The 22,455-nt window shown below is 41.6% G+C and overlaps 2 protein-coding genes across 2 annotated transcripts in view; one reads left to right on the top strand and one right to left on the bottom strand.

Moving 5' to 3' along the window:
* LOC118417649 (transcription and mRNA export factor ENY2) overlaps positions 1 to 4,073 on the bottom strand; it is a 14,939-nt gene extending 10,866 nt beyond the window's left edge. Inside the window, exon 1 of the mRNA XM_035823278.1 lies at positions 3,907 to 4,073. Coding sequence (XP_035679171.1) covers positions 3,907 to 3,914 — 8 coding nt within the window. The 5' untranslated portion in view covers positions 3,915 to 4,073. The remainder of the gene's footprint in view (positions 1 to 3,906) is intronic.
* The window catches only part of LOC118417648 (aspartate aminotransferase, mitochondrial-like), a 26,094-nt gene continuing 7,643 nt past the window's right edge, over positions 4,005 to 22,455 (top strand). The window contains exons 1-10 of the mRNA XM_035823277.1: positions 4,005 to 4,228; positions 7,178 to 7,334; positions 8,561 to 8,689; positions 11,679 to 11,738; positions 15,094 to 15,164; positions 16,563 to 16,650; positions 17,466 to 17,534; positions 17,825 to 17,860; positions 21,241 to 21,391; positions 21,811 to 21,976. Coding sequence (XP_035679170.1) covers positions 4,113 to 4,228; positions 7,178 to 7,334; positions 8,561 to 8,689; positions 11,679 to 11,738; positions 15,094 to 15,164; positions 16,563 to 16,650; positions 17,466 to 17,534; positions 17,825 to 17,860; positions 21,241 to 21,391; positions 21,811 to 21,976 — 1,043 coding nt within the window. The 5' untranslated portion in view covers positions 4,005 to 4,112. The remainder of the gene's footprint in view (positions 4,229 to 7,177; positions 7,335 to 8,560; positions 8,690 to 11,678; positions 11,739 to 15,093; positions 15,165 to 16,562; positions 16,651 to 17,465; positions 17,535 to 17,824; positions 17,861 to 21,240; positions 21,392 to 21,810; positions 21,977 to 22,455) is intronic.

The following is a 22,455-nucleotide window of genomic DNA, read 5'->3' as shown; positions in this document are numbered from 1 at the left end:
AGATCGACCGAAATCACCGAAAGAGTAACCGCGTACGCATACACGCTCATGGAAATCCGCGCCGTTTCACCCGAAAAATAGGGAATTTTGAGCAAAAATACAGCGGAAATATGGGCAGAAACCCCAAAAACTTCAATTCTTTGAGGGTCCTGGCTAAGCAAAGCCCCAATTTTCAGAAAAAAAAATAAACGTACCGTCCAAAATAAGAACGTACCGGGTGGATTGTGAGGCTGAAAAAAATAAACGTCCCGGTACGTTTATTAGGGACATGAGAGTACACCTAACAGTGGCGGCGGCACCGTGGGGGCAGTGGGGGCGGTCGCCCCCACAAAAAATAGGTTGTGGGGGCTGAAACACACAAAATCAAGCTGAAACCATTGTGTATATTTTCACTAATGGAAATCATCATATCCCGCTAGTCTACTTGCAAAAGTTTACCCTGAAAATGCAACAAATGACGTTTCAGAGGGTCCAGATTTAAAAATTTCAAAGGACCGAAGAATTATACTTATTAGAATTATACTATTAAAAGTTTCATTATCAAACTTAGCTTTGTTTGCAAGCGAAATGTTCCCCTCAAATGCAGTAAATGGCATTTAAAGTGTTCTGATTTCAAAATTTCTCCAGAGCTCCCTTGCGACGGCTTGCGTCTTCGGGGCTCACAACGAGGTAGTGTAAAAATGTTGGGGCGTGGGCCGTCACCCTCAAAAATGGTTTTCTTAACTAGAAGTGTCATTAAATTCAGCTTAGTCTGTCAGCAAAATGTGTCCCTCAAAATGCAGGAAATGGTGTTTCAGAGGGTCTAGATTTCAAAATTTCCCAGAAACTACCTTGCAACGGCTTGTGCCTTCCCACTCGAAATGGTGAATATATGTTGGGGGCGTCGCCCTCAATAACTAAAGCTAAAACTATGTGTATTTTTGATACAAATGCCATTGAAGATAGCTTATTCTGGCAGCAAAATTTGCCTCTCAAAATGCAGGAAATAGCGTTTCAGAGGGCTTAGATTTGAAAATTTTCCGGGGGTGCATGCCCCCGGAACCCCCTAGATGGGTCACGCCTCCGGCGCGACGCCTCGGGCCTTCGGCCCTCGATTTAGTGATATTGTATATTACTAAATTTCGCCCCACAACTAAAAAATGGTGCCGCCGCCTCTGCCTAAACAAAATGTATGATTATGACAAATAATGACCCATACATGTGGTGCTCAATGATGACTAAAACAGTTCGCTCCGTCAGCAGGGCTCGAAATAGAGGTTCAGGTTCAAGTCCGGATTCAGGTCCAGCAGTTCGGGTTCAATTCCGGACTTAAACGTTAAAGTCCGGACCTGAACCCATCATTGCTTATGTGCATTTTTTTTAGGGGGAGGGGGGGATGGTGCATATAAAATTGCATGTTAGCATGAATTGAAATGCAATGTGAAAAATACATGAAAATGATAGACAGCCAGTGTAAACATGACCTGTTTTTTTACTTTTTCTAGTGCAAACTTCACTGTTTATGGAGGGTTTACGGAAAAGGCTGTGTCCCAATGGGCTTTCGTTGGTCCAAGTAGCCTGACGTGATAGCCAGCCCAGGTAGACAGCCCAGGTAAGCAGCCCAGGGGTAACTGGAGATTTCCCCGCAAAGAGGTTTCCCCGTCAGATTTTTTTGGAGCATTCCCCGTTGTCAAAGATGATTCCCCGCCGTCATGGGGATTCCCCGTCTGGACTATTCCCCGTCATCATATGGGGCATTCCCCGTTAGAGAATTCCCCGTCCTTGTTGGAGCATTCCCCGCCAGTATGCTTGTGGAAACACCGATAAACACTGTTACATAGAAGCCAGTTATCCACACCGGGTATTCACCACACACAATAACTTGACTCTCTATAATGACTGAAGATTGGTCCTGTTCATTTCAAGGGCATAGGAGCCAAAAATGTACATTTTTAGTTAGAAAATAAATCATTTTTGAAGTGACCTATAGAATAAGTGTTTGTAAGGTCCTGTGGTCAAACATGTATGCCAATGCCCCTCTGTACCAAATTTCAGGTCATTTGGTTTCAATGCAAGGGCATAGGAGCCAAAGATATACATTTTTAGAGAAAAAAATTGCCCCCCCCCCCAAATAACTAACTTTTGAAGTAATCTATGGAGAATGTGTCCATGGGGTCCTGTGAGCACATGTTCAATGCACTTCTGTACCAAATTTAAGGTTATTTGGTTTCTATACAAGGGCATAGGAGCCAAAAATATACATTTTAGTCAAAAATGGCCAAAACCCTCCAAATAACTAATTTTTCAAGTGACCTCAGTGAAGGAAGTGTTGATGGGTTCCTATACTCATATGCCCAATGCACCTCTGTGCCAAATTTCAGGTTATATATTAGGTTGTAATATATACCTGAGGGCGGAGGGGCCCAAAAAATATACATATTTGGTCTATTCAAAAAAGGACAAAAAAAACATAATTTCTAAGGCATCTATCAAAAAAGGAGTCTGGGGGTATTTGCTAACCCTACCTCAATGACAAGTTTCAGATCATTTTGCCCAAAAATGAAAAAGTTGAATCAAATTTAACAGGATTGATTTGACAGGAGCAGGAGAAGAGACAAAGCAAAAACATATTGAAAATCCATACTACAGTGGAATTCGCTTATTTGGATAGCTCATTTGTCAGCGCATTTTATCCAATAGTCCGAAGTATCCAACAGTCCGAAGTTGGGCCACTAACGCCCCGAAGGAAGCCGGGAGGGGGGCGAATATAGGATTACTACTACGCAAGACACAAACACCACACATACGATACGGAACTTCATTTACAAAACTTTTGAATCAGACATTTGTTCATCTAGAGCAGTAGTAGTCAAAGCAGTAGTTATTAATAACTTACAGAACTGTTTTGAACGAATGGAACGTCAACTGTTTGAATCTACAACATCACTAAATAGCCAGCAAAAGATCGAACTTTTCATGCTTTAATGCCTTCATACATACAGTTGTTGGTTGATTTTGTCCTCATTTTGTAAGTTTTAGCGTATATTTTCCCATTTTATTCGCTATAATTTGACGTAATTCTATCCAAAAACCCGAAGTTTGAGACCGGGGGTTATCCAATTCTGCGAAGTCTTATACAATAGAATGAATGGCAAATGGTTTGGGATTTCGCAATTCTATGCAATTACCCGAATTATCCAAAAAGGCGTAATACGAATAATTGGAATCCACTGTATAATACTAAAGTAGTATGGATTGCAATATAACAATATATTTCAACACCTAACGCTATAGACGTAGACGGAGAAAACACCAGACACCAGACTGATCCGTGAATACCAATGAATATCTGTTGAAAAGACCAGACGGGGAATGCCCCAATGACGACGGGGAAAAAGACGACGGGGAAAGATCCAAGACGACGGGGGAAACTCCAAAAAAAATCCGACGGGGAAACGTCTTTGCGGGGAAATCTCATGGAGCCAGCCCAGGTAGACAGGCCAGCCTTTTCCGTAAACCCGTTTAGGGAAGGTTTTAGATGGTTTAGAACAAAACAAGGGAATATAACTGACAGATTGCTTTTTGCAAGTCTGGACTTGGCTTCGGACATTTAGGGTTTTTTTGGACATGGACCTAAACATTTTTAGGTCCAATTCCAAGTCCGGGCTTTAGGTACGCACCACCAGCAAGAAATAATTGGAGCTGTGGGCCAAAAATTATGCATGACTCTCGATCTCACGATGTGGCGAACAAGCCTGTCTGTTAGAGTTCTTCGGTTAGGTAGGATTTCTGCAGTATCAAAAGTGAAAGTAACATTTCTAGAGTAATATAGGTGAAACTACTGTCGGTTCATAGGCTACAAAGTCCTCAGCATGCTGAAGTTGGTAGCCTCAAAAAGAAAGAGCACTAATACTTTTCTGTACTTACTCCGCCATGTTGGTCACCACACTCGTCTGGAATGCTGGGGAAGTGTTTCCGGCCGGCAGGCGGCGCTGCTGCACAGCACGTCAGATTTAGACGGACCTTCCGTGTGGGACTCTGCGCAAAGTCAACGCAAGGACGGGATTGTAGAAGAAACGTGAGAAGTTAATGCCTGTACTAGCCTATTGGGGAGAAGCATAAAGAAGAGAGCAATGTCGTTTCTGACGCAAAGTGCCTTGAAGACATCGTTGGCGTGCTCCAACACGCTGTGGCAGCCATGTGGGCGGGCGGTGCGAATGCTGCCCCCCTCCCACTACCGTGCGAACAGGTAAGACAGTTTTTCACTTTATGTGGATCCACCTTGGGGACACAATGATGAGGAGTTCGACGCAGATATACAAAATTAGCAGTCTCCTTTCTCAGCACTGGAACACTAGTGCTGACATCCGTCTGAAGCGGACTTCCAGTGCTGAGGCAGCTTCATTCCTAGCGACCTATTCAAATAAAGGCTCAAAGTCTCAAAGCTTCAGCACTGGAAAAATTATCCTCCTGTCAGCACTGTATATAAAACCGAATGCTGAAACTACAATCAGCACTGGATTTCTAGTTAGTTACCTATTGTTGGAAAAAAATAATTGAGCTCTTTAACGTTACCACACAGATAGAGTAGGTGATAGTTGTCTACTCGTAACTAACGGGGTGGGGGGTGGGTGCTGTAACTTCGGATGTGCTGTAACTTCGGATTAATTTTTGATTGTCTCTTTATGCAGAAGTGAGTCATGTTTGTTTTCATCAACAGTGCTGAATAAAATCGTGAAGAACCCATGTTAATGCACAGAGCTGTCGTCTGGATGAAACACTGTTTTGTGTACAATAAACCGATTTTTGCGTCATGAAGGAATTTGAGTATTCAAAGTTCGAAGCAAGGTCACTGTGTAGTGGCGCCTCTTTAATACATATAAATTACTCAAGAATCATCATGCAAATTCAGTTGTTTTAAACATGAGACTTAAAGCTATACAAAACACCAAAAACCTGGGTCTTGGAGAGTTTATCTGGCAGACATGAAATTACGAAGTAATCGTGGCGTCGAATGCCCTCCCCAACGTTGACGTGACTTGGAATGCAACAAGCGGCGTAAACAATCGCTACGCTTCAGCGGGCCTTTGTATCGCTGGGACTTACGCACCGTCGAAGAATACGTACCAGGGGAAAGCTGAAGTTAGTTGACACAAAATTTTTCCTTCTGTTTTTTCAAAATCGTTCAAACAAGTCAAAGAGAGACAGAGGTATTTGTAATCCGAAGTTACGGCACCCTATTTAGAATGGAACTATATGGAACGTAATATTTATAACACATGGACCATTTTTCTGTTTTTACCGGCCGAGATTCAGGGTGTAATTGTGCACAGCTGATGTAAAATAAACTCGTGAATAGAAAATTTCCAAACACCAACACTCTCATTTATCAATAGTCAAAACGCAACAGTTTTCAGACACCTGACACTACTACAATACGATGTCAAACTCGTAAATTTACGTCCGAAGTTACAGCACCTCCCGTTAGTTATAATAATTTGTTTGTAAAAAAAAGATGCTACTTTGCTAAATGAAATGAGATTTGATACAAGGGTGCATAATGATTTTGTACTGATGAAGGTGATAGATAGTGGACTCGCCGAAACGTTTACCGAAGAATTAAAAGAAGGTTGTGAAACGAAGAAGACTTTGTTTGATTGATGTACTACCAACCTAAGGCTGCATGCCGCACATACCCACTCCATTAATATGTTTTTGCCATGTTTTTTTTACCAACAAAAATGTATATTTTGGGTTCCTGTGTCATTAAAAAGCCAACAGATCTGAAATTTGGTATATAGTTAGCTTTAGCACTAGGAATGGAAAATGGGTCACATAGACCAGTCCATTTTGCACAGGTAGGGGTGTTCAGGAAGAGCAGGAGGGGGGAAGAGGGTGGGGAACTATTTTCAAAAATCCATTTTGGAGAGGGATGATGTTTTGGGATATGTCAATTTCTGAAAAGGTCGATATGGAATAATACATTTTTGCATTGGGATGAAGATGGATTGAAATATGCTGTATTTGTTCCCAAGCAAATGTCGGCATTTCTAGTTTATGCACTTTTTTGTAACCTTGGATGATTGTTTATCTTTCCCCAAAAGAGAGAGTAAATCAATAAATCAACTCCACAAAATATGCATACAAGTGCATGTTCATGTATCTGCAAGAGGTACATTGCGGCCCCCGGCCAGTTCCTAACCGCATCTGAAGGACAAAAGAGCGCACACGTCCAACCTATCACACATGACAAAACTTTTCTATCTAAATCCTGTCAGTGATAAAGAAGCTTTCAGCTCAGAATATTCAGACCCTTTGTATATCAGATGCCACCCTATTCCCCACAACTTGGTGTTTTTTGCAAGAGGGCCTTCCACCCGCCAAATGATGGCCTCATTTCGTTTTGGACGGCTTGGAAGCAAACAGAGGCCGTCCTCATATTAAAGAATTGGTACCCACATTTTGCCGAGAAATCTGTACAGAGTCGAGAAATGTAAACCGCAGTTTTGTGTTTGACATTGAAGCTACAGTCCACGTTCTGAAAGCCACGCACTGTTTTGTTTGTTTTGCTATTGTTATAATTGTTGACATGTGTGTGCCCTTTGTCATACGATAATCTCATTAAAACCCATTAATCAAGTTCTCATTTGAGCGAATTTGCCCTGCCTCTATATGACCAAGACATTTTGAAAACCTGGCAGCACTCGTAACATATTTGTCGACCTCGCTATATGATAGTATATCGCCACAAAGTAAATGTTGTTATTGGGAGAAAATAAGACACCACACTATATATATTTGTTACTTTTTCTAGATAAACAACTTTGACATTCTCTGTTTTCATCGTAAACCAAAATATACCCTTTTGGACGGAATTTTCTTCGGGCAAAACTACAAAAAAAGTCACCTCTGGGTGCCATATTGCCCCAAAGCTTAGAAATATGAGAAATACATGCACACGCACATGAAGCTTTAATTTTAGTTAGCGAATTACAATGATTGAAGTATGTTACAATGGTTTTGTGAAACACACAGAAGAACTATGCATTTGCTTGTAACAAAATTATATATGTCTGATTTAGGACCATTACACAATGTTATTGGTGAACAATGAGTTAGTTGATATCATCAGAGCAGGGACATTACCAGTGTTCAGTGTTCCTCCTGGGCCTCCTGACAATGTCCTTTGGTACTGCAGTTCCTGGTGGGGACAAGTTGAGATGGGCCCTCCTGATGCCATCCTGGGGGTCACCGAGGCCTTCAAGAAGGACAGCAACCCCAACAAGATGAACCTGGGGGTGGGGGCATATAGGGATGACAGTGGCAAACCCTTTGTACTACAGTGTGTCCGAAAGGTAAGGAAATTAGACTTTTAGTCTCCCAGTCCCAGAAGAAATGTGTGTCTTTGTGTATGTATCTGAGTTTGTATGTGTGCATGTACAAAAAATGTATCTTTAAAGTTTTTTATGTGAGTATTTGTGTCCGTGCCTGTGTACATTGTGTGTTTGTGTGTGTGTGTCTGTGTCAATGTTTATCTGTGTGTTTGTGTCCAAATATTTGTCATCAGCATATCTTATGAACCTTTAGATGTTAATGGTACATGTATTTGATATTGGGGAGGTGTTGGGAATACAAAGGTCAAATTTATTGTGCCCCATCTGGTGTCTGACTTGGTACTGCAGCAGAACTTCCAATTCTTACATCATTTGCCTATATAGCTAGGACATGCTATTTTTAGCAACAGATTAGATATTGGCCAGAAGTGAAAACCCCTTGTGAACAGTCATACTGCCCCTGTGGTTGATCAGCTATGGGATTGATGGATGGATGAAAATTGTTTGTACAGTATATGATGAACTGGAACTCTGCCAATGGAAGAGACTTTCCCACATGCAATATGTATGCTTTTGGTAGAGAAGACCTTCATTTAGAATAGATTACTCTCCTGGATTTGAAGTTGAAGTGTAACTTCTAACACCAAAAATTCCAACACCAAATGTCTGACTGTCCAACTCCAGTCTTTGAGTGACAAGGAATGAGCAACCCAGTGCTTCTCTGAAATCACATGATGCAGATGAACATGTGACTCAGTGAGTGGTGCAATATTTGCAGAAAGCCAATAGTACCACCCCAAACCCACCCACCCTCTCTCTGTTGAGGGGTGGTTGTAAACCTGATCTATTTAGCTGCTTTTATTCCCTTACAAAAAGTCTGGTTCTGTGTCCAAGATTCTTGCTTTGTAACTGACACTGTCTCACAGTACAAAGTAAGAATCTTGAACACAGAATCAAACTTTTTTGCAAGAGGAATGAAATAAGCCTTATACAACATTGTACATCAAGGCTTTACAAACATCTCTGAACAGAGATGGGGGGCGCCATAGACTTTCTGCAACTTATGATCCACTGCTCACTGGGTCAAACATGTATGTTGTATCTGCATAATGTGCAATTGAAAGATGACTAATATGACCATTCTATATTAACTCATGATCTTGTGGGTTGATCTGCTGAATCTGCGCCTATCTGGTACCACATCACAGTTGTCAATCTTGGTGTATTAATCCATGACTGTTGTTTAGGCAGAACAGCTGATTGCCGACGCTGCCCTGGATAAGGAGTACTCACCTATAGTTGGCAATGCTGAGTTCTGTAAGGCCTCAGCAAAGTTGGCATTTGGGGACAACAGCAGTGTCATCAACGAAGGCCTGGTGGGTACTATACTAGTAGTACTGTTGTTCAAAGTTTCTCTTGTGTTGTTTCCAGAGGGCCTCCAGTTAGGTTTATTAATGCAATATAACAACAAACATTTATGTTGGTCTCCACACATGATATGGTTTCAATCTTTTATGTAGTTAAATTCTGCTGGAAAAATATCAAGGCCAATGTCTTTTATTGAAATGTGAGGAATCATACTGAAACAATATGTTGGAGAGACCTGTCAGTCATTAAAAGAAACAAAGCAATATGGGAATCTGGAGCTAGTTTGCATAATCAATGAGGAAATTTTTTAATTCATTGCGTTTCATGATAGGATTCTCATACTCTCCAAGCAGAGGTTGAGTCACGTAGATATAGTAGTAGTCTAAGAGGAGCAGCTGTGTAATTTTTCCGACTACTACTATATCTACGCGACTCAACCTCTGCTTGGAGAGTAATGTCGGTAGCTAAAGAGGGTATGGAGTGCCTGAGCTTACCATAAATATAATAATTACTTCATGAAGGATTGTGTCATATGGACTCTTGTTTCCATATGGCACTATAAAAAATTTTCTTCACCTTAGGCCACGTTGATTTGATTATATGGATGACATCCGCGCTCGCACCAATTTTCGGCCATTTCCAAAAAAAAAAAAGTTTTCGACCACACAATAAATTGTGCAAAGCAGCTGTAAAATAAGCACAAATATTCCGTAGATTGAAAAGTATCAGAAAACAGATAACTAATGCCATAGAATGCCAAAATGAATCTAAAGTCAAAGAATAAGATGTGAAAGGACAGACAGAAAAAAAATCTATTGTTGGTTGGGGGAGGTACCAGTACAGAAAATTCAGGTCCAGAGGATCATTTCCAGGTCCGGACATGAACCTGGACCTGATTGTCTGTGGAAACTTGAGAACTGGCAATACTCAAAACAATGGTAACTAGAGTTCGGCGACCTCATACCTCCATGAAATATTGAGTGTTTTTGTCGATTTTATGTTTGTTGATGATGACTTGTATGTAATGATATTAGTGTTATTTCTACTAGTTGTGTGGATAGTTATCACATGGGCACTATGGTAACATGCAACAGGTGTGGGGAATCTTTATGATGTTTATATTATCAAGTTATGATAGTACTGGCAACTTGCAAGGTAGTGAGTATGTTCAGAATTCATAACAAATAACTGCGACACATCAGGATACAAACACATCTTCAACACAAGCAATAAGACACAAAATGTCCATCAACCAATAACCACATATAGGTTACGGGGACAAGTTTATGCCAGATATATCATAATCCAAGTACATACCAACACAACATCAGCGTAACGCCACGTGGAGCACGAAACATCTAACAGCACAAACGAAGTATAACACACCAGGTCCCCAAAGGCACAAGTGGATAAATACAAAGTTAATTATCATATTCAAATTGTCCAGGATCGGCAAACAGTTGCTCTAAGGAGTCAACTGTTACAGATACCCTAACCAGTTGCTATATGACGTCAACTGTTCAGATAAGGTAAGTCCAAACACATCCACATAAAAGATATGTAATAAAACCGAGTACATACTAACAAAACTTCAGCGTGACGCAAGGTGGACCAAAGAACATCTAACAGCACAAAAGAAATATAATACAGCATGTCCCTAAATGCACAAGTACATATATACAACTTATTATCACTTTCAAAATTGTCTTGGTTCCCCCAAACAGATGCAATACGATGTCAACTGTATATCGCAAATATAGGGGTGATTTCTGATATTATTACATCGATTATAACGACAGATACGGGGCCCAAAATTTAATCACTTCCAGCTATCATCACACCCCACCAACACATCAAGTATGAAACCAATCCACCCAGCCGTTCTTGAGTCGAGGCTATCGTTTCCCCCAAACAGTTGTTGTCAACTGATCCCAAAAAACATATGTTCATGGCTATCACTGGCGAAGCAAATCACCTCACCACCTGCTTGGAGATAAGGTGATTAACAAAGAGGGAAACCACGATGCCTGTTCCAATATATCTCAAATATAGGGGTGATTTCTGATATTATTACATCGATTATAACGACAGATACGGCTCCCAAAATCTCATCGATTCAAGCTTTCATCGCACCCCACCAACACAACAAGTATGAAACCAATCCATCCAGCCGTTCTTGAGTAATCATCTACACAGACAGAGACACATAACAGAAAATATAACCTCCATTCCATGACATTATAATGGAGGTAATTAGTTAATTTTGCTACAAAGGAATCTGTTTGGTGGATTATTGGACTCCCACTGCATTTTAAAATCCCATCTCCATGTAATAAAGGCTAACTGTCTCTGTACCTTTGACTGTAGACACTTTGTGCTATAACTCTACTTGACTTCGCTCTTGTTGTCTTCTTGGCCCCCCGGTTAGACCCCAAATGGCTGTCGACAATCGTTCGCCATACACCGGCTGTATTGTAACCCTACTCCGGTTTTAAAATCTTTTTATTTTAAAACAAAATGGCCTACCCACTAAAAAAGTTGGATATATGAGGTCAACATACAACACCCCAGTGTACAGTACTGTATTATCATTATTAGAATCATTTGAACTGTAAATCCAAAAATTATTGTGCCTTGTTTATGTGAATAAAGATCAGTGGGTACTACCATGTGTAACTTATTGCTCGTGGTCAATTAATCAGCATTTTCTCCATAGTGGCCACCTCTCCATAGTGGCTACATTTGACCAGTCCCTAGAGTGGCTGCTGTGGTCAGGTTTGACTGTACATTGTACATGTACATGTAGTTGAACTCACAGATCTAGACCATTATCAGTGTACTAACCCCCTGCTACAGTGACTGCACAAAGCTGTGTGGCCCAGGGCTACAGAAACAGAGATGGGCACCGTCCAATGCACCATTTGGTATGGGAAGGACTTTAATTTAATGTATGATCCTGTGAAATCTTGTCTAATGAGGTTTGATGATTATTTTCAGATCAGTACTGTCCAGGCCCTGTCTGGGACTGGTGCACTGAGAGTTGGGGCTGCTTTCCTGGTGAGGACATTCTTCATTACCTTCGCCGAGAAGGTTATATTTTGGGTAGCGTGTGTTTGTATGTATGTATGTATGTATGTATGTACTGTATGTAGAAGACCAACATAACTCAAGATCACCTGAATGGATTGTTTTGATATTTGGCATGTGGGTAGGTCTTGATGAGACATGGAAACAATTAGATTTTGGGCCCCCTAGCGACCTGTAACGGTACTGCAGCAGAACTTCCTGGTTTGATATCTCATGTTCTGAAATGTTGCGGCTATGATTTTTGAGTGGTAGACAGCTCTTGATGCCGAGAGTAAGTGGTGTAGGTTTGGGCCCCCTAGCAGCCTGTTTTGGAACTGCAGGACAGGTTTAGTGTCAGACTTTAAAAGGGAATAACTCAAGATGGGGTTAACGGATTGTTAAGATATTTGGTATGTAGATAGCTTAAGTGATGCTTCATATAATGACATACTAATTACGCAAATTGGTATCTAATTTGCATGATTAATTGATACATTTTGTAAACATGCTCAGTTCCATTATGGGACCATTGCAACATGTGACATTTGTAACTGAGAAGGAGAAGAATATTGATTAATATATATTATGCAAAATAAAGACCTAGTTTGCATGATTAATGAGAAAATGCTATAATTACATTGTGGTAAATGACAGGAACTTCTTACTCTTAGCATTTGGAAGTTATGTACAGGTGAAAATCGTTGAACATTAACTATGCTAATGAGATCTGCATTTGCATAAATTATCAGAAAATGCGATAGAGGACTTCTTTCTTAACAAAGATTGTGTACATCTGTTGTCTGGTGGAGGAGATGATTAACTGATATAATGTATGCAAATGAGAACCTTATTTGACAAACACAATTAATACAGCAGTGGTAAAGAAAGGTTAGGATCATTTGGCAAAGGTATGGGGTCGTGGAACTCTAGTTTTTATATCTTTTACCTTCAGAAGGAACTGACAAACATTACCGTCTTTGTTAATCAGTAATAGGAGTAAGGTTGAGCAATCTTTCGTTTACTCTTTAGCCTTAACATGTGCATGAACAAACTTCCTTTCAACACCTGAATGCATAGTAAGCAAATGTATTGTTTTCCATGTATCTGTGTACATGTGTGTGTCTGTGTTCATGCATAACTCATGAAGCTATGGATGGATTGTAATGATATTTATTAGTTGGCTAGATCTGAGGAAAAAGCAGGTCAAGGTCAAGTATTGCTGCATTGAAAAAATGTAAAGGGGAACTAAACTTAAGATTGAAAAGAACTCATGGGGGTGCTGTTTCCGAAATCTTTTCTTTGGTAATACCATCTCTTTCTAATCAAGAGTAATAGATTCCATTGATGTGGATCATCTGCAAAAATCGTATAGATAATCCGGGTACAAAACAAATGTATTGTTGAATGTTTGGAGTCAGCGTTCCCGCCAGGCATACGTCTTTACGTCTTTGGACGCATTTTTTTCTGGAAAGACGCATTCGGCTCGGCTGAATGCGTCCATAAAAAAATCTGAAAGAAAGGCTGACCTGTACCACCAGTGTACAATATGTATCTGGAATCTTTACAAAAATCTGTCTTTATAAGAAGGAATCCTACCTTTACAATTTATACTTCAAATTCTTCACTTTCCGGTCATCCCAGTAGTCTGGGCATGGGGCGGAGCGGGGTACGTTTTACAACTAGCTGACCCATGTGCGACACACCCAGCCACGCGCCAGTCTGAGCTGTCCGTTGCGCAAAGTAATTTTTTGTAGCCCGTGGAATACATCTGACAGTCAGCATTCTTTAACACTCGAAGAAATCTTATACAGATTTTATATTCTGATATTAACATGATACTTACTTGTCCTCAGTTTCACGTATTTGTTAAAGATTTGTGGGTAATACTAGTATTGAACAAACAAACTGTTCCTCTCGAGTGCTGCACATCTCAACAAAAGTTCTCACGCTGTGGGCAGTTGATTGGCAGTCGGTATCTTTGACAACAGGCCGCCGGCGCCAAGCAGTCAAGATTGGCCACCAGGTCCAAATCCAATCATCTTAAGAACCAATCAGCGTTTGATAAATGTAATGTTACACTCTGTCATTGGTCACCGGGAAAAAAACAAAAGTTACCGAGTATTAGCGCACGTGACGTTGGTAGCCACCCGTGTCGTCTGGCAACTTGAGTTTCTTCCCTAGCTGCTAACAATTTTTAACAGTTTCCCCATTTATCCAAGTTAAAAAAAAAAACGGTGCGCGGTAAATAAGTGAAGAATCCAAAACTATACACTTTATTTCTTATTTACAAAATTTATTTTGTTTCAAAAAGACAAAATTTGCGGCAGAAAAGGGGCCGCAATATTGTTGTCAAGCGTCGATCGAGTCGGCTGTGCACTAGCGTTGGCCTCCGTGGCACATGGCGCGGCACGCCCCCCTCCCCAGACGGACCGTCGATCGCAGCGCCCAGCACGTTGGGACGTCTTTCTGGCTACTGCTTCAAGGCTACACCGGCACAGATCACTGCCAAAGAGGCAACAGATCGTCCTCCTTCGAGTAATGTATAACGTTCTTGGTCTATTTAAAAAGAAATCCAGCCAAAGATTTCACGCCGAAAACGGGGTATAATACCTGAGGTCGCAGGAAACAAACGCACGCTCGTGGAAAATGACGGTATGGCCTTGTAAAACCCCAGCGATACGAAAAATTTGAGTAAAATCATCGGGCAAAATAGAACAAAACACAGCGCCGTTATTTTATCGTCTCTGAAAACTATTTGATGTGGGAGGGCGCCGCACGAGGTAGACATCTTTTTATTCAATGACGGAAAAAAATGGCATAATTTTTCCATGGGCTGACGAACTAGCTAGAGCTCTGTTTCGAAGCATCAAAAATCCAAAATTTTCATATAGACATGTCTGGACAAATAAAACTCGGGCCAGATCACGGAAGGCTGATTCCCTGTGCTTATAGCTTTTTTAATATAACGTATTTTGATGAAGACTGAAGAAGTAAAAGAGGCAACCGACATCCAATTCCAAGTGCATGATTATCCACTCAAATTGCAGGAAATTGTGTTCTAGAGGGTTTGAAAATCCAAATTTTCCCGGGGGAGCATGCCCCCGGACCCCCTAGAATGCGAGCGCCTGCGGCGCTCGTCTCGCGCCTCCGGCGCTCGTTACGCCCCTCCAAAATATTTGGACGCATATTTTCAGAAACCTGGCGGGAACGCTGTTTGGAGTTGAACTTACTGATTGAAATGAAAGGTTAAAGAGGGGCAGAATGTTCCAGTTGAGATTGACTCATGCGTATGCATATCTTTATGACATGTACGTTTTGAAGGTTGATTCTGTTCCCTCTTTACCAGGACAAGTTCCATGGCAGTAAGGAGGTGTACTTACCTAAACCATCATGGGGAAACCACACTCCAATTTTCAAGTAAGTTACTGCAGCCTTGTTTTTGATATGCCGGTACCGCTTGGACAAGCACATGTATCTTTTATCTGGACAGAAATTCTACAAGTGGTCATGTCAACTTTCAGGCAAGCTACCAGAAGGCTGGGTAAGTAGTCTAGTATGTACAATGTAGTTGTCAAGGGGTGTAAATCCCTTGAACGTTTCAGCTTTCTTGGTCAAGTCTGCCAACCTCCCCAAATCAGGGGTGCATGCATTAAATTTTAAGGGGCATCCCACTCCAGAAGCGAGTGTTATTTTCTGATATAGATGATATTTTTGGGCATACAAATGCACCCATCTTTTCTCAAAATTATCTAATTTGTCTTTATGACAATAATCCTTTTCTAAATCCAAGTGCCCCCATACAGCCCGGCTTCTATAGCGTACTGAACAGTTGATCTCGCTAGCGTATCTGCCTTCCGTCACACTTTTGCGAATGGTAGTTGGGATAAGCTTGAAAAAGCAGTCAAGTGACTATCACACATTTAGGGAGATCTCATCTTGGAATAGAGAGACTTTTGGGCACTTAAGTATAACACGTTGCGAGTAGATCAACTTAAAATGCTGGTGCCAAAATTGCTTCTGTGACTCACAATTTCTCGCTAACAGTAACAGTAGGGTCGCTAAGCTAACGACAGCAGTTGATTGACTAGCAGACACTTAGGATGGTACACAAAACCTTTGAAGACTAGAGACCCTGTGAATACAGAGATTTTGCCCCTTTTTATGGACCAGTCTGCTATCTAAAAAGGCTACTTTTATACATACTATAAAATGACCCACATGTAATAATTTAAACATGTTGGCTGGCAGTCCTGATTACATTTGTGCACACAGTCTACTCAAGGAGCAATCCTGAAATATCATAGTATCAAAATTTATATCAGTGCCAACCGGTACCAACCTGTTCCCATGGTCAAAGTCACATCCTCCCCCACCAGTGCACAATTGAAGGGTCCTCAGGGGAATTCAAGACCTCTTTTGCTATAATGTTCACCCTGCGTTTAGGCTTCAACCTATGGTTAATTTGGTCAAACAAACTTGATAACTATTTATTCTGTGAGGAATTATGATACTCGCGTCTGGAGTGGAATGCACCTTTAATTGTGTAATTAATTGCAAACTTGACAGTATTGTTGTCTGACCTACATGTAGCCTTCATTTGTTTCATGACACTTACCGGTCCATACAAAAGTACTTTTGTTATGTCTGACTAAATGAAGTTGTTATGTTACATAATATTTTATTCGAAACTGTAACACTTCCAAAACATTGCTTGTAATAGAATGAAAGACAAAACTTGTCTAGGTCATTCTACACTACAGTACCTTTAACATACATTGTACACTTACATGTAAATACCTCTGTTTTCCCTCACAGACATGCTGGAATGAATGTGAATGCTTACCGGTACTATGATACACAGACATATGGACTGGATGAAGCTGGCTGTTTTGAAGACATCAGTGTAAGATTGCATACCCTGATGTTGAGGAAAAATTAAAGTGGATCTCAAATGCAAATATAAAATGTAATCTGTTATTAAGCATGTATGATTTTATATGCAAACTTATCAAACAATATCACTACTGATTATCCTGTCCAATACATGTCGAGATGAATGCCTACATGTAGGTTGCCTGCGTTAATGCTTGTTCTACATCTGTAGGCCCCTTGCTCTTCATATCATGAGTTGCCAGGCTGCAGTACTTGGCTGTTGTTTGTTCTTGTTCTAGGGCCTAAGTCTACAAAGAGACAGAAGTATATTTTTATTCTCTGTTTATTTCTATTTACTGTGTATTTTCTATGTTTGTCAACTTTGATTTATGTGAATTTGTATTGATGAGTTGACTTGAAATTCAGGATTCATAAATGCCAGCCAAACCTTAACACATTCTTAACAAAATGATCTAAATTTGAGCAGCACAGACTTGTCCAGAGTGAGCTATAATGACATGTTGTGAGCTGATGTCACTAGACCAAAATGGTCCCCTTTGTCCGGTCCCCAGCTGTCTTGAGCAGGTTTGATTAATTTGGCAGGTGAATTTGACCACCACATTCATCTAGTAACATTTGAGAGGGAAATGCGAGGACTCACTCTCATTCTCATGGCCAATTTTTTACTCTACTCTTGCCAAATTCTACTGTACATATGAATATATTAACCTGTTGAGAAGATGTGGCTTAGTACATTTACTGCTAAGCTGTATTAAAAGAGATGAGGGTAACATAATGGCACCATTTGTATGTGGGAGTGTTGTAACATGTTCCTACCCTGTGCAGAATATCCCCGAGGGGTCAGTCATCGTGCTGCATGCCTGTGCCCACAACCCTACTGGTGTGGACCCCAAGGTACTGTCCTAGAACTCCTACTTATATCTACATGTACATTTATTCATATCATGATGGTATAATTTATCTCATTATCAGTCTCACCATAATTATGTAGTACAGTGGGACATTAATTTTGTGTCTGGCTACAAATGATTCAATGACTCTGTACCCATCCCTTGATGTGATTGACAATGAGATAACTTGTACATGTACATGACAAGAGTATTATCATCTCCGTCCACTTTTGGCACTTTTTAAATTCTGGTGTATATTCTGTATATAAACCACATGTGTGCCGTTTTATACAGCCAGAGCAGTGGAAAGAGATGTCCAAAATTATAAAGGTGAGATACTATCAACTTTTATAGATCCATCAGGTGCCATATTACTACTGTCCAAGCAGAGGTTAGGCTCTGACTGTTTTTTTAACGTTTTTTTTAGTCACTTTTATCGGGCTTTCTATTTTGTCATTTTTCTGGAAGTACACCAGCCAAACCTCTGCTGGCACTGACCTAGGGGTGGAGCAAACCTATTTGATTCCATTGAAGAAAGGTGCCAGAACTCCTCCCCGGGAACCTTCAAATTGTCATTAGGGGTAAGGATTTTATGGCGCTGGATTAGCACGCACCCGGCATCATCTGCCCGGCTGGGCCTGCCACCCGCCAAGTCTCCTATTCACGCAGCACAATGGCCTCTGATGACCTCACACCCGTTCGCATACGCACAAATTTCTAGCGCAGAATTACAGTCAATTCATAGCGTCAAAAGTGCAATATATAAGGCATTCTTTGTGAGGTACTACAAATGTAAAAATAATTCGGAAACAATATTCCGCCGCCAATCGAGCGTAAAAACAACAACATAAACAAAGAAAATGGCGCCGCCCCTGACTTCAGCTCGGTTCTCACAAAGTCCTGCAACATTGCATCGAGGTCGCCAAGTTTCCGGGGCCTGCCGATGTTTTTGTGTGAAACTTTGTGATCTCGTTCGTTCCGAGGCGGGAGACTTCTCTCTGGAACGCCTTCTTGATCGATCGCATGGCCGATTCGTTAATGTCCCTCCCGAGTTCGATTCTTCGCTGCTAAACTTGGATGCAGAGTTTCGTCCTGACTTCCGGACTATAGTGGCAGTTCCCGCTATGTTTTCTCTTGCCGCTCGCCACCGTTAAGTTTTCTAGACCTCCGTATTCGCGACATCAGTATCGAGTAAGTTGTTGTTGTTGTTGTTGTTGTGGGCAGTGTCCGCCAAATTTAGCGGGCCGCCGGTCGGCCAGAGTCGGCGGGCGTCAAGGCCGCGCTTTGGACTTGTTTATTATTCAGATTCAGAATCATATACAACGCTGGCGTGTCTGTTATTTCTATTCATGCATTTATCGGACTTTAAGCCTGTAAACTACCGAGTCTTATTTTTAGAGGAAGGTGAGAGTCCTTGCTACTAGTAATATTCATTCAATTTTTAACACATCTGACTGAAAATTAACGCCTCCTTCACACCGCTAAAATAATGTTCCATGAACTACCATTTTCCCCCAAAACGCTATAATTTCCAACCATGAGAAGAAATGGCTTTTAAAGCAGTATGTAGCACAACAACAAAATTTGCAATGACAGAGCCTTCGAGACCACCACCGGAAACTCTACCGCAGCGGGGGGAGGGAAACTCTTGGCCGGGCAGCGCGCACTTCACACGTACGTAGTAAGCGGCTGTAATATGCTGAAGAGATTAGGTTTATGGTGCTTTGAAAATTGCTACTGCTGGCAGAGGTTAGGTTTTGACACAGCAAGATATATAAAAAAAATAAAAAGCCCGATAAAAACGACTAAAAAAACGTTAAAAAAACAGCCGGAGAGTACCATATTACTACCACATGAGGAAAAATACATGGATGTTAAGTGATTTAAAGAGATGTACCAATCAGTACCAGCAGTAACCCTAAGGTACACATGTATATATTTGTGGGATCGTATGGCGCAATGGGTAAGGTGTTTGACCCAGACCCCAGAGTTAACGGGTTCGAAACCGCTGATGTGTCACTGTTCTTGTGCCCTTGGCTGCAACGAGGGAGTAGTCGGCCCACCCTATAATGATATTTGTTGGCATCCGTCTGTCTCGGAAGACAATGGTAGGCAGACGGATTTTTAAGGCGACCCGTCTGCCTGGCCTGCACTTGGGTTTTTAAGGTGAAGGAGGGGTGTGCACGTCCTTCTCCACCCTCTCGTCCACTGGCACACTAGTCCTACAGGGGCAACTGTATGCAACGTGTAAGACGGCCCCAGCAGATGCAGGTTTGTTTATTGGAGTTTCCGTCTCCTAGGAGGACTTCCGACTAAGGATGCAAGGGGTTCCTCCTACCCCTGACTCATGTGTCATGGCGGGTGCGTCATGCCCGAACATGCCCCTATGGCCTATTACCACCTCAAAGGCCTGTCACTGCCACTAGCCGCAGCTAGGTACTCATACACACCTGAGCTAAGTGGGGAAAGTCGTGTAAAGTGCCTTTCCCAAGGGCACAAGATCGGTGACACGGCAAGCGGATTTGAACCCCGGACCTCTCGGGCCTGAGACCAACGCGCTGACGATAGTGCCACGCGGTCCCATAATGATATACACTTTAGATATTTATGCATGCTGCCAGTACATTTTGATACTTACATGTATGTGTCCATGTTTGCACATGCATTTCCATAGTGGCAAGTACATGTATACAAAAGTAGTGGGTTCTGCACTGGTGTTCCAGAGCAATGGCTGAATCAGCCTCAGCACTGGGCGCCCAGTGCTGAACGGCCTTGTTCCAGTGCTGAAGCTCCCTCAGCACTGGAATTCCAGTGCTGAACCCAATGCGAGCACTGGTTTTCCAGTGCTTAACTGCCATCAGCACTCGGTTACCAAGGCTGAACTCACAGCGGAGCAGCGGTGAGCCAGTTCAGAGGTCATTTAGCACTGTAACCGAGTATACAAAAGTAACGGGTTCTGCATTGGATTTACCAGTGCTCGGGAACTTTTCAGCACTGGAAGACCAGTGCTGTAAAAACTTCAGCTCTTGACTTCCAGTGCTGAGGTTTATAAAGCACTGGAACGTCCCAGTGCTGAACATAATGTGTGGGTTGCATGCGCCCATGTCTGTTATCAATATTACAAATGTAGAAAAACCTATCAGAGCCAGATGAGACCTTGTCTAGCAAAGATTGACACTGACAACTTTTAATTATACAAACAAAAGGTAGTTATGATTACAGGTGGACAACACATTCTACTTGTGCAGCAAAGTAGTGTCTTTTTTCACAAACAATAAGCAGTTAGGGGCAGACAATCGATCACCTACTGTACCTGTGTGTGGTCACGAGCTCACTCGTTTGTTTTTTTACGTACAATAGGTTAGTTTTAGGTAGAAAACTACTAGTAACTGGAAATCCAGTGCTGATAAGTAGTCTCAACACTCGGTTTCCAGTGCTGACAGGACAGGAGGGTTTCCAGTGCTGACAGGAGGGTTTCCAGTGCTGACAGCAGGGTTTCCAGTGCTGACAGGAGGGTTTCCAGTGCTGACAGGAGGGTTTCCAGTGCTGACAGCAGGGTTTCCAGTGCTGACAGGAGGGTTTCCAGTGCTGAAGCTGCCTCAGCACTGGAAGTCAACTGGTGTTCCAGTGCTGAGAGAGGCTACTTTTGTATATTTGCTCCATAATGATTGTAATTTCCACATTCTAAAATGTGATTTTTAACCCTCCAGGAGAGGAAACTGCTGCCATTTATTGACATGGCCTACCAAGGGTTTGCCAGTGGTGACGTGGATAGGGACAGTTTTGCAGTCAGGCATTTTGTGGAGGAAGGTCACAATCTTGTGCTGTCACAGTCTTACTCCAAAAACATGGGCTTGTATGGTATGGCAACTTTAATTATGTATAATTTGACCATGCCCCAGGGCAGAGTCATTTCTTATACAGTTTATTGTAGTACAAGTCATTCATATATGTCCTATGTTATGGTTATGTTAACTCCCACTCTGTGTATGCATGTCTGAGAACACTTTACAGTGAAAACTGTAACAGATAGTATCAACCTTACTGCATCTGTACATGTATACCCATATAGGTTGGATGGGCAGATTTGTTGTTGACCATATTGTCATGGACATGTACATTTACATGTAGTTGATATTGGCAAGCTTAAGTTTGCTCTAGTATTTTGATGAGCATTCATATTGAAATTGACATCTACTATGTTCTCAAAAAGGCCTGAGGATTTTTGGTGCATCTGATAAATTTGCTTGGTAATCCTGCCACATTCCAACCATGTGCAGGTGAACGTGTGGGGGCGCTGACATTTGTGTGCAGCACTCCAGACGAGGCCAAGCGAGTGGAGTCCCAGGTGAAGATTGTGATCCGCCCCATGTACTCCAACCCTCCTATCAACGGTGCCAGGCTAGCAGCCACCATCCTCACCAACGCGGAATTACGCCAACAATGGTAAGGACTGCCTGGGGCACTCCAGGTGCATTTTTGTGTTCTCATGATTTGTTATAATGTACATGTATAATTATGTACATGTACATGTACTGATTGTGATACACAGTGACATATATGTACCACTATCAATTCTGTCATGTCAAATAAAACCAATATTAAGTACACATGCTTTTCTGTAGTGACAAGCATTTCATTCACTTAGGAACACTATTAAAGTCCAGTCATGATTAGACAGCAGAATTTCCCCCAAAATATGGATACATTATATGACTTTGACCCTGTCTGCTGAGAGTTTATCTCTAGAATATGTGAAGCCTGTTATCTATAGGCACTTAAGTAAGGTTTGCAGACTTTCAGTAGCCTCTACCAGGCTTCGTGGATCGGTGGTCTAATTGTAGAGATTGGACAAATAGAGTCAATATTACGCTAGGGGAGTCGGCCGGCCAGAAAATACATTTATCGTGGTGAGGATAATGTTC

Source organism: Branchiostoma floridae, chromosome 6 (genome assembly GCF_000003815.2).
Source record: "Branchiostoma floridae strain S238N-H82 chromosome 6, Bfl_VNyyK, whole genome shotgun sequence".
NCBI classification, from domain to species: domain Eukaryota; kingdom Metazoa; phylum Chordata; class Leptocardii; order Amphioxiformes; family Branchiostomatidae; genus Branchiostoma; species Branchiostoma floridae.
This window is presented reverse-complemented; position numbering and strand designations above follow the sequence as displayed.